Source organism: Microtus pennsylvanicus, chromosome 12, assembly GCF_037038515.1.
Source record: "Microtus pennsylvanicus isolate mMicPen1 chromosome 12, mMicPen1.hap1, whole genome shotgun sequence".
In the NCBI taxonomy this organism is placed as follows: Eukaryota; Metazoa; Chordata; class Mammalia; order Rodentia; family Cricetidae; genus Microtus; species Microtus pennsylvanicus.
In genome coordinates, this window is record NC_134590.1 from 11,698,184 (window position 1) to 11,710,874 (window position 12,691).

The 12,691-nt window shown below is 46.1% G+C and overlaps 1 protein-coding gene across 2 annotated transcripts in view; it reads right to left on the reverse strand.

Moving 5' to 3' along the window:
• Fras1 (Fraser extracellular matrix complex subunit 1) overlaps window positions 1-4,819 on the reverse strand; it is a 406,459-nt gene extending 401,640 nt beyond the window's left edge. For both annotated transcript variants that reach the window (XR_012907226.1, XM_075942834.1), the window contains exon 1: window positions 4,093-4,819. Coding sequence is in view for 1 of the 2 variants with exons in the window: in XM_075942834.1 (XP_075798949.1) it covers window positions 4,093-4,165 (73 nt within the window). In the remaining variant the exon portion in view is untranslated. The remainder of the gene's footprint in view (window positions 1-4,092) is intronic.
• Window positions 4,820-12,691: the final 7,872 nt, after the last annotated feature.

Consider the following 12,691-nt stretch of genomic DNA (forward strand, 5'->3'; position numbering starts at 1 on the left):
TCTGGACTGGCAGGATGACTCATGCCCTGATTGCTCTCAGCTAGGATTCAGATCAATTAATAGAGCATTAAACCTGAAACAGGCCAACTGCCTCTGGACCACGAGACGATTTGGCACGAGGCTCCAGCTCTGCCGTGTGGTGGTCTCTCCCCTCTTCCGAGCCCCGTGGTGGAGAGTGTTTTATGACTACTTGTGCCTGAGTAAAATTGAGTGAGGTTGCCACCCAAGTCCATAACAGTGAATCTAGATGGCTGCGTCCCCACTCCAGGATGTCTATGGGGAAGGTGACACTCAAAATCTAATCCCACAGGGGAATGGAAATACAATATATTAGAAACAAGAACCTACGGTAATACATCATATACCTATATCTACTCACAGGTAGTGATGAAAACCAGAGGCTGCGGAGTTAGAGTCAGCATCAATCACCTAGAGCCTGCAAAACCTCAGTCCTGAGAAAGCCGAGGAGGGCTACACGTGCTCAGAACACTACCGCTATTTTACCAATATTATAAACTTAAGGATATGTAAACTTCTTGGAAGGTACGTTCTACAGACAAGAGCTATTTGGCTGGTTCCCTATGATGTCAGAATTTCCAACTCCCACCAAACCTAAGAGGACATAAGAGCTCTCAACAAAGGTTTGCAGAATGAAAGACAGAGGGAGGCTGTTTGTGTCAGTGAAGAAGCCAGCACAGTTCGTGACCAGTACTGAGTCTTAAGCACTAAATGCCTCATCAAAGGAACTCTCTGGCCAAACGAGGAATAAAAACTGCTGATACACCTGTAAATAGAACAAAATCTCAATCAAATGGTCCTTTACAATGTAATCTGTTACGAGGGAGCTTGTGGGATTAGCTAAAGTCACCGGGTGGGGCCTGGTATTGTGACACGAACTAGGGGCCAGGTCTCCAACAGTATTTCCCAATTCCATGCCAACTGTCTAACTAGTTTAAACTCTCATAATTTCTGCACATGAGAACAACTCAAGATGAGGCTCCAGAAAATGATGTTGCAGTTTCTTTGATGCAGGAAGCAGCCACGTTTGAAGCCACCTGTGACTTCTTGGTTTTATTAATCCTTCAAATCATAGTTTATCAGTTTAGCAGTCTTGAGGCCATGTACAATAACACTGCCAACAACTCAGTTATAAAAATTCATCTTTCTCTTGATACTTAAGACAAAAATTTATAAACTGAAAATCTCAGAAAACCCTCTCTTTTTTTGTTATTGTCATGTGTGGGTATTGAACCAGGGCCGTGAGCAAAAGCTCTATCACTGACCTATAGCCCTGACCCCTGATCTCTTTATTTATAATTAGAAAACATATTTAAAGCTACTGCCACAGAGTACCTTCCTCATTTAGTTAAGTTCATTCAAGGTCAGTCACTTAATCACGGAGGCTGATCTATTTAAGTTAATTGAAGAGAATGTTATTTGGTAATCCCCCTTCTGACTGGAACTCACTGCACCAAGCTGGAGACTCAGGAATTCCTGGAGCTACCCTAAGACCACAGGCCAGTGAGGAAGGACTCACCTTAACAACTCTAACTGTGGGAAGAATTGACTGGAGTACACAAGCATTCTCTGTTGCTGGCTGAGAATGAACAATAAACTCTTCCACGAGCTGGCAGGTCCATTTGTGACTGTATGGCCCATCCAATAAGACATATGTAGATGCCTGGTTTGGTTTTGTTTGTTTGGTTTTGGTTTTTCGAACAGGGTTTCTTTGTAGCTTTGGAGCCTGTCCTAGAACTAGCTCTTGTAGACCAGGCTGGCCTCGAACTCACAGAGATCGGCCTGCCTCTGCCTCCCGGGTGCTGGGATTAAAGGTGTGCCAATAGATGCCTGATTTTTAAAATCGTCCCCTGGGTCAATATCACAATTATCACTTGAGGAAACCTCTGAGGGCCAAAGTTTTCCATTTCAACGTCTTAGGTTTTTTGGTTGGGGTTGGTTGGGTTGGTTGGGTTGGGTTGGGTTGGGTTTTGTTTATTTTGATTTGGTTTTTGTTTTTGGTTGGTTGGTTTTGGTTTTTCAAGACAGCGTTTCTCTGTGTAGTTCTGGCTGCCCTGGAAGTTGCTTTGAAGACCAGGCTGGTCTGGAACTCATGGAGATCTACCTGCCTCTGCCTCTGGAGTGCAGGGATTCAAGGTGCCTGGAAGCAGTCTCTTAGTTTTAAAGAAAAAGAAAGCTTTAACTGGCCCAACGCAAAGGCCTTACCAAGACTATAGCTGACTTGTGAGTGCGAAACCATTATCACACAAATGATCAAATTATATGAGCTAAAGTGTGTAAAATTCTTAGCATGGTGCAAAGAAATAACGTGCTCAAGATGTCTGTGTCCATTCATTCTGAGCTAAGCAAGGGTTGACTGAGAACCTGCAGACATCTTGCAATCTAGGATCTAGTTTGTGAGCTCAGGCAGAATGCTCTGAAGGTGGGTTAAGAAACCGGATGCAAAGTTGCCCTAGAATCCTTGGAGGACTAACACACATGCGCGCGCGCACACATGCACACACACACACACACACATATTCAACTCGGCAGTTCATAAACTTTCCCAGCTACATCTACCAATCCTCCAAAGAGCATACCCCACAGCCTCTTAATAATAATGGCTTTTGTCATTTCAAGAGATTTGCTTCTGAGAAACAGCATTGTTCCAACTGCCCCCTGGTGAGCAATCCAGGAGTGATAGCCTGTTTTCTGTGTTGTTGGGATATAATTTTTAAATAAGAAACTGCCACCAGGTGAAACTGTAATTTTTCTAAGTCCTAAGTTGAAGTTTGGGGAACCTGAGCTGACTCTCCCATCTGGTTAATTACTATAATTAAATTTTTCAAGTTTTTTTATAAGTATGCATACACATGTATATATACAATTCTTTAAAAAAAAAAACAGGTTGCTCACAGTTTAAAAAGGGCTGTACAGCCCCCCCCCCCAGGCGTGCTTTTCCTGGGAATAGTACCCTTTTGATATAATTTCCATGGCCATGCGAGAAGGTGGCGCCTTAACCTGTGGGGACAGTCTGCGCGTGAATTCCCAAGGCTAGCCGAGAGGCGCCACTGCTCTGGAGGCTGGAAGCCCACCTGAGGTTTTGTCCTCCCGCGACCTCCAGCCGTCCCCACTCCCCACCACGTACACAACACCGCCTATATGATTTGCAACTGGGCAGGTGAACTCTTTCTGCAGCTGGATGAATAATGAATGGAGCCAGGAGAGGAAACGGAGAGCCCAGCCGTGGATGGAAATCGTCTCCCCTCCCAGCCCCGCCACTCCCTTCCCCCTTCATGAGTGCCAACCCTGTCACAGTCTCCTCCACTCTGAGCAGGTGAGAGCTCGCAGCGCCTGAGGGGCGGGGGAGGGGGGGCTCTACGGGGGAGGGGGGCAGCGACGCCAGACTCAGCAAGTCACCCACCCACCCTCAAATCTTGATTTACTAACAGATTTATTATCTAATCCGAGATTGCATACACTACCGTAGTCTTGAGGAAGTGGGTTGAAGCCCCCCAATGAGAACCCAGGGAGAAAAGAAGAGACTATACTCTTATCAACCACTATTTTTTTTTTCCTGGAGAAGCAGGCAACCTCGTGCTCTCGGTGCTGGGGAAGATTTATTTCAGAACAACTGAATCGTCTACAGCCAAAATACTCTAACCCACTACTTGTAAAATCCTAAATGGTCTTTAAGTGGGGAGACTTATTGAGTGAGGAGGGCAAAAAGAACGATGAGTTTGGGTTGAGACTTTCACAGGAGTGAGCAACTACTCACTCCTCACCTAGGCTCCATGTAGTTGCTTTTTCTTCAGGGTTAGGATAGAAGTGGAAGGAAGATCCACTTTCAGAAATGTCACATCAAGAGGACCCCCACCCACCCCCCAAAAAAGCAGAGAGGAGGCCATAGCAGGCTGTGATTTGACCTCAGGAGAAACCAGCAGTGGAGATTTCAGGAGAGAGGAAACCCCACTCCATATCCACCTCTCGCCCCAAATCAGAAAACTTCCACCCAACCCACAGCACTCGAAAGGCTGCTGCGTGTTTTAAACTGCCCGAAGGAACACACACTCGGCACCGCGCTTTTTACCTTACCTTCGCAATGAGGCAATACTGCAAATTCCGCCAGCGCTAGGGCCACCCCGAGCCACGCTTTGAGGACACTCATCGCCGCCGCGGCACTCTCGCAGGAGGAGCCCAGCCTTCAGCATCCAAGAACCTGCTCTCGGCCAAAGCCCAGGCTGCGGCGCCGGGAGCCGGGACGCGCAGACACGGGAAAACGCGGGCTGCTCCGCCGAGAGCTGAGCTCGAGGAGGTGGGCGGGGGGGTGGACCCAAGAAGGATGCCGCCGAGAGCAACACTCAGCCCCGAGGCTCACCCGCCTCCCCAGCAAGCAGTTCAGCCACCTACGGGAGCTGAGGCTGCAGGAATGAGGCAAAGCTCAGCCCGCCGCCAAGTCTAGCTGGAAAGTTGCGGGTCAGCGGCTGCTGGGATCTCTCAGCATTCCCTCGGGCTAGACCCGTTCCTCCTGAGGTTCCCGACTGGCGAGAGGCAGGCGCAGGTTCCTCCTCAGCAGCTTTTCAAAGTTCTCTCGGCACGCCCCCCGTGTGTCGGCGAGCGGTCGTCCAAGGGGGTCGCCGTGAACACGCCGGGCTGGGCCACTGCAGCACGCAGGGAGCTGGACCGTGCAGGGCCGCTGGCTGCAAACTTTGTGCGGCCCTGCGGGAGCTCCGGGACTCCCGGGCGCTGCAGCTGCACCGCGCCGCCGGGCTGCTGCAGGCCAGAGCTCCACAGAGAAGGCGTGGGGGGCGCTGCTGCCACTTTCTCTCCCCCGCCCCTCGCCGGGAGGGGGAGGGCAGAGGGGCGCGGCTTGCTCCACACCGACGCCCACCTCCGCACCGTGCAGCCCGGAGCTGCGCTGCAGGGCGGAGGTGCAATTACCCAAGTGGAGGTGGAGCCATAATTGTGGATGCACCCAGGAAAGAGAGTCTGGAGAAGACCCCGAACTCAATGCTCCTCGGATGAGGGACCTGAAAACGCACAGAATGAGTCCCCGAGTGGATCCCAGCATTTAAAGCACACGCGCTCTGCCTTCCTCCTCCTCTCTCGCCTCCTTCCTCTTTCCTTTGCTGGGCGTGAAAATGGACTCAGAAATTCCGAGCTTTGGCAAAGATTCCAGAGAGTCACGTGGGGAAGGGGAGCCGCGGTGAGGGGGTGGGGGAAGCCGAGAGAGCAACCTGATACCCCTTATTCATCCGGCAGGAGTTGGATTGGCTTTGTCTGGGGCGGGATCAAAAGTGGTCACACTGGAGGGCGGAGTGGAAATAGGAGGTGAGGTCTCCATTCAGACCCTGTTGAAGGGTCCTCGAGCCAGGTCCGCTCCCCTAACGCCTGAAGAAGCCTGATGGGGACAGGGTGCTCCCACCCAAGTCCTAACTGCTACCTCTCCACCTTTCAGTTCGCCCACTCCTGCTGAACAGGGAGCATGAGGCAGACCTGGTGGTCGTCTTCGCTTTAGGGCCATCAGAAGTCTTTGGGCACGTGTGTTCTAGGTTAAGACTACCATAGTGAATGCACCTTTAGAGCTCCCCGAAAGACTCAGTCTGAAAACATCGCAGAGTCTAGGTGGGTCCAGCTGCGCCCCCAAATGCCAAAGATTGGGAAGTCAAAGTCAGGGCAAAAGCCTCTGGTATGCACACTTGAAGAGGAGGGGGTGGGAGCCGTAGGGGAGGTGACTTCCAGCCAGGACTGAGAGTGATAGCTATTTTTGGAGGGCTAAATAAAAATAGCTGGTCCAGGTTTAATCATTTTGAGCTGGGGATGACTGCATGGGTGAGATGCAGGCTGAGTTCCAATGCGCTGGCAGAAAAGATACCTTGGCAGAGCTGTGATGGCTAGACTGTCAGGATAGGAACTTGAAGTAACACAGGGATCCTAGTAGCTTCCGATCTTCCTGACCACCATAGGGCAGGCCCGTGTTCTAGAGCGCACTGACACTACCTGAACCCCTGGCTTTTTAGAGTAACCAAATGAAATGGAACCAGAGGGTCCCTGGGACTGTCACCACTTAGCCACAGCATGGGTAAACGTGAGATAACCTAGGTGTGACTGTTGAGTATTCCGAGGACTTAGGAATTACCCAGCTCTCCCTCAGTGCTCTCCTGAGCTGTGTGGTTCTGGGGACAGCGGTGTTTTTTATATCTGAAGCACATACAGGGGCTCTGTAAACATGTTTTGGGAGAACAGACTAAATTAAGACAGTAGTCATGGCCCTCAGAGTGCAGCCACGGCTTGGGTGGGATCTGAGTTCCTTCCCTCCTCCCTCTTTTCATTTAGAAAAGGGATATTTTCCTCAGGCCAGTGGGAAGTACCAATTATGGCACTCAAAAGGGTTTCAAAACATCTCTTATACCTGCTAAATGAAAACAATTTTTTTTTCAGAAAAAGATGTGAAGGACGAAGCAGAAGCATAGCATTCCCGAGTTCTACAGTCAGATAGGACATGTGCTGTATTTCTTTATCACATGCCCCCCCCTTTACCTCCAGCCCCTTCACCAGCTCCCGTGGGCTTCTCTCTACCCCAGTAGCAAACAGTCCCAGCAGTCCCACTCCAAGATCACTACAGTCTCTGCTCACAGATGAATCTATATCCTCGGTGCTATTTCTTCCTATGCCCACGGCACATCTACCGAGTCTTGCTTGACCAGCTCACCTGGTAGATAATACACCCCGAGTACTTTGTGCCGCAGGTGGGACACTTGGCTTTGTCTCATTTCCTGTGAGGTGGGTACCGTTGTTATTCTCACTGACAGGTGACATGACCGATGGCCGGGGTCAGACAGTGAATTAGGACAGCACTCTAGAGCAAACAGCCCGACCTGCTTCTAGGAGTCAGACTGCCACATCTCAGGATCTTAGCACAATTTGTCTGTCTATCCTGTCCTGGACACTGGTAGACTCTGCACATTGCGCCTTGGACACTAGAAACTCCTTCCTGTAACCAGACCAGCATGGCATATATAAAACTCACTGCTGCACAGGGAGACAAAGGAAGCACCATGACTGTTCCTCTTGTCGTCCAAGAATGAGCTGCTTGCCCCCTACCCACCTACCAGCTACCGGAGAGACTAGGCCAAGGATACATATGGGAACGTGTGGGAATTTATGTTCTCTCTGTACCGTTTCTAAAAGAGCCCCTGCTCTTACCTAGCTTAGCTTCCCTTAACTACGCTGTCAGCAACACTGAAGCCGGACCTTCTTTGCTGTCACCAGGACTTGGCTGGCCCTTGTCACAGAGTCTACTCTTTGTCTTCTATTGTTCTTCTGCTTCTGGCCTTTACTTCACTGACCCCTTCATCTCCATCTTCCCCTCCTGCCGTCTTCCTTCTACACACCCACCCTCCTCCCCTCTCTCTTCTGGAAGTCTCTCCTGGGGTCTTGTCCTGCCTTGGGAGGTCTTGCAATTTTAGTGCCTTTGTCCCGATTTGTCAGCTGCAGCAGGTGACAGTATTTATTGCTACTTTTCTCTGCCTTGTGTTCTTTAGGATTCAGGGGCTGGAGAGGTGTTTTAGTCAGTAAGGTACCTGCTGTGTAAACGTAAGTCCTGAGTTTAGATTCCCAGCATCCACATTAAAAGCCAGGGATGGGGAAGGCTCTGAGCCTACTACTGGAGAGGTAGAGATGAGAATTTCCCTTGGGTCTTGTGGTCTAGGTCATTCTAGCCAAACTGGTAAGTTCCAGATTCAATGAGAAAATAAAGTGGAAAGTGATCAGGGAGAACATGAGCTTTCCTCCTGGGACAAGTGTTTTATGAATCTGTATTCCTTTGCTCTGGGGTTGGTGGGCACCTTTGCTTATCTTTCTGGATCTCTTTCTTCTGAGTGGTCTGCTTCTACTTCCTTCTCTTTTTTTCTACGTAGAAATCTTGCGTTTTTCATACAGTCAGTATATTAATCATTCTCTAGGACTTCAGATACTGTTTTAGAGAAAGGAAGAGGAAATTCACTGCTTTGCGGGAAATACATTTCCTTATCATTTGAAATGCACGCAAGGTTAAAACCAAGAAAAAAGGCTGGAAACCTAGGGCGATTTTACCGGGATAGAGTAGGCAAACCCTCCAAGGTTTTAAAATGCATTTCTCTGTTTTATTTCCCTCGCTCCAGGTAGCTACCCAATTCTTGCACTTGTTTAGACCATAGCAATTGTCTTGAGCAAGGTTCGTTTCTCATTGGTTGAATTTCCTGCCTTAGCAGTTGTGAAATATTTTTAATACACCTTCTGTGCCTACCGCAGCAGAAAGCCAGGCACTGGAGGTCGCTGAAAAGGCCAAATGGCCACAGCCAATAACAGGAAAGCACGGAGAACATCTCAACACAGATCATCAATTTCTTTCTTGTGTGGGTTACATTGGCTTTGGGTTTTTATAACAAAGCTATCCTTTCCTATGACATATTTCTGCCCTGGTTTTTCAGATGTCATCTTTTGTTCTCTAGATACCCGGGTACCCCCTTCTTCCACCTAGAATACGCTGAATAGCCACGACCTAACATTTGTTGGTTAGGAATGCATGGCAGTCACGGAAAAAACAAAATGACAGAAAACTCTACAGGAAATTCAGGTTTCCCTTTACTAACTGCTTAGTGTCTTTATTGAGCTGAATATTCCCATTTGTGGCTGTTTCCACTGCAAGACCTCAGAAAAGAACAGCTAGAGCAAGAAAGGGGAGAAAGAACACAGCAGGAGAGGAAAATACAGAGCGTGACTATGGGTAGAGCACCTCATGAGTCCAACCTGTGTCCCCAGTACAGAACAGCCAGGAAAGGACTGGATGGTTGCCCTGCGTGGCTCGTATCTGCCTCTGGTCTGGTTCTTCCTTTATAGACCCCTATTCCTCTCCCTTGGGATGGAAATGTTTACCTTGTGGTATTTATTGTATCTGAGTGTTTTATTTTTACAGCAAGGAATTTGCCTCAGGTTTCAGAGCAGACGTTGAACTTGGACATTTGAGGGATGTTGTTAACTAGTAAAACTCTAAGGATCCTTTGGGGTTGGTTGAGAAGGTTTTTTTTTTTATCCTCTCCTTTATTTGTCTTCTGAGACAAAGGTCAACAGTGTGTGCCAGGAAGGCATAAGACTCATGGTCCTTCTGCTTCTTCCTCCCTGGTAGTGGGATCACAAGCACATGCCACCATACCTACACACTGGAGATGGAAGGAGACTTTGTCAGAGACAATATGTTGTGCTTAGTTCTGAACATTCCCCAGGGGTCATGTGCAGAAGGCCTGGTCTCCAGCTGATGGTGCTATTGGGACCCGGTAGAACCTTTAAGAGCTGACGTTAATCAGAGCAAGTTAGGTTCTTGGTACGTGTCCTTGAAGGGTTTTCTAAGGTCCAAGCCCATCCTTTCACTCTGTGCTCCCTGGCTGCTGGGACCTCAATAACTTTGCTCTAAGAGATGCTCCCTGCCTGGTGCTCTGCCTCAGCACAGGCCCCAAACAATGGAGCCACGCGACCAAGAACCAACACCTCGAAAATCAGAAGTCAAAATCAACCTTTCATCATTGAAGTTGATTTCCTCAGACTCCTGCCCAGACCCTCAGAGAGAGAAAACTAATACAACAGGACTTCTGAACACTCTTTTCTAGGGTCATGAAAGGAAACATTCAAAAATAGACATTACATCTGCCCCATCCCAATTTAGACAGAGAATTATTCTCAATGTACTATAATATAGGATGGGTTGGGCAAATTATAAGACCTCCAGATGAAGGCACAAAGCTCCCTGATGTAAAGCCCCATATATGAAATGTTCCCAAATATAAAACTTATATGTTATAATATGATATCCCATGTGAAAATTCCATATCTGACTGCCGTCTACAACCACGCTAAGGACAGGATCGCCCCTTTGTTTGTCTGAGCCTTCACAGAGGTAAGAACTGGCCTGTGGCTGGCTGCTTTGCTTTTCTAAACTTCAGCTTGAGCCCCACTATCTGTCTCTGGGGTTTTATTAATACTACATCTGGCACCCAATGTTTGGTGTAAAAATCTGAAAAAGGCGTTTCCCTGTGGCTTTGCATCCACTGGGATAAACCAGTCACTGCCCTACAGGCTAGGTTTTTCTTTTTTTTTTTTTTCTCCTGGCAGGCTCTCCCTGAACCTCCTTCCTGGGCTGCTGCCAAACTAGGTAGCTGCCTTCAAATCCAGTGAGTCTTTTACTGTTTTACACAGCAGCAATCAGCCTCAAATCTTCATCATCATCATTGGTGGCAGATTTGGTGAGAAAATTGTGAATTCTCTAAGTGAGGAATAAGTTAACAGGGAGAGGTTTTCCCACGTTAAAAAAAAAAGAGAGAAACACAATTACAATAGAAAAGTTGAGTCTGCATGATTATGTAATGCATGATTTTAAAACATAGCAACCAAATGAAGGGATAGTCAACTTTACCAGGATTGGCGTACTGTTAATTATCATTTTGATAATTCTTGGGTTATCTCATAAAACATTGTTTGGTTTTACTGCCAAGAAACAGGCTTTAGAAGAACTTAATAAAACAGATCATAGAGTTCTTCAGATCCAGGCAGAGGAATTTAATGGAGAACCACTTTCAGCATTGCATTATAAGGTTAGAGAAGCACAGCCTAAGGTTTAAACAACCAACCTTAATATATCCAATAACCTTACAGGAATTGCCAAGGATAGAGGCTCTGTCTCAAGCCAATGTTAGCTTTAAGGAGATTCAAGGAAGCAATAGTCCCAAATGGCATGCTTTCGCCTTTTGTGAAGCAAATGTTAAACTTGTGGTCATTTTGTAACAGAATTATCTCTAAAGACTGGATAGACTTGATTAAAGCTGTTTTAGAGCCTGGTCCACAATTACAATGGAGTACCTGCTTCAGAGAAGTGGCAAAGACTATTGAACAACAGAGTAAATCTGGAGGTATGGAAGTCTCCCAAGATCAACTTCTTGAAGAATGAATGAGATTATGCTACTATAGAAAGGCAATATTTATATGATGATCACACCCTGGCTTTACGCCACACAGCAGCTTTAAATGCTTGGGCCATACTGGAGAAGTAGGAAAGAAAATTGAATCATTTACAAAAGTTATATAGGACCCAAAAGAAGTCTTCATGGATTTCTTACAAAAATTGACTACAGCAGTAAGCAGAATGATAACAAATTCAGAAGCTAGATAAATAATAGTTGAATCTCTGGGTTTTGAAAATGCTAATTCTCAAAGCAAAAGGATAATTAGACTTTTAAAGGCAAGGTCAGCACCTTTGGAGGAATGAATCCAAGATACAATCAATATTGACTCTCATGACCACGATGATGCTTGGATAGGAGAAGTGATTTCCAGAGGTTTGAGGAAAAATCAAATGTCAAGCGTTATAATTGTATCAAAAAGGTCACCCTAAGAGGGATTGAAAACAAGGTGTTCCTAGAAACAGTGTTTTTTTCTAAGAATAATTTATTCAGAACACCCTGCCTTTCTGGATTATGCAGAAGGTGTGGCAAAGGCAGGCATTGGACTTGTGAATGTAGATTAACAAGAGCTATTCAAAGTAACCCTTTGCCATTGGGAAACTCCTGAAGGAGCCTCTTGCAGGCCCCTATGCCAAATCCAGTTCAGTCATTTCTGACCATAATACAGGAAACTCCTTACCAGAGCAATTGAAGAACCCAACGCCTATTGCAAGAAACCATACTGCTCTGGATAAAAAAAAAATCTATAGAAAAGAGAACAAATATTTCAGGAGAAACCATAAAGCAAGTATTTTGGCAAACTTCTATAAATGAACAAAGATTAAATTAAAAATACAAATAAATGACATTGTCATTGAAGGTCTGGTAGACACAGGTGTGAATGTAACAATAATCTCACCAGAATCTTGGCATCCAAATTGGAATCTTCAGGAGGTAAATGTTCAGCTTTTAGGGATTGTAACTTTATCTCAGGCAAAATAGAGTGCAAGATGGGTTGAATATATAGGGCTAGAAGGACAGAGAGGAGTACTAAAACCATATATGGTTAACTTAGGAATGAATTTGTGGAGATATAATTTGTTACAGCAATAGAATACTCAAGTTAACATTTCCCCAAATCTTAGAAACAAACCATAAATTAACATATGTTTCTGGGAAAATTAATAGAATGTATTATAAAGAACAGTTACCAAACAGTCAAGTTATACAAGAACAGGGCACAACAGCTGCTGATCTTTGAAAGGCATCAACAGCCCTACCTTTAAAATGATTAACAGACAAACTTCTGTGGATTGTGCAATGTCCTTTAACAACCGATAAACTGCAGGCTTTAGAACAATTGTTACAGGAGCAACTAAATGCTCAGAATATTGAAGAATCAACCAGCAATTGAATGCTTCTGTATTCATTGTTAAAAAGAAATCTGGAAAGTAGAGAATGGTAAGAGATTTAAGAGCTATTAAAAGGTGATTCAGCCTATGGGATCTCTACAGTATGTAATGCCTTTGTCTTCTCTATTGCCTAAAGAATAGTCTCTTATAGTTATTGGCTTAAAAGGTTGTTTCTTCACTATATCTTTATAAGAAAAAGACAGAAAAAATTTGCCTTCACAATGCTATTTATAATAATTCTCATCCTGCTAAAAGGTATCAAGGGAAGGTTCCCCCTTGAGGACTGTTAAATAGCCTCACCCTGTGCCAATA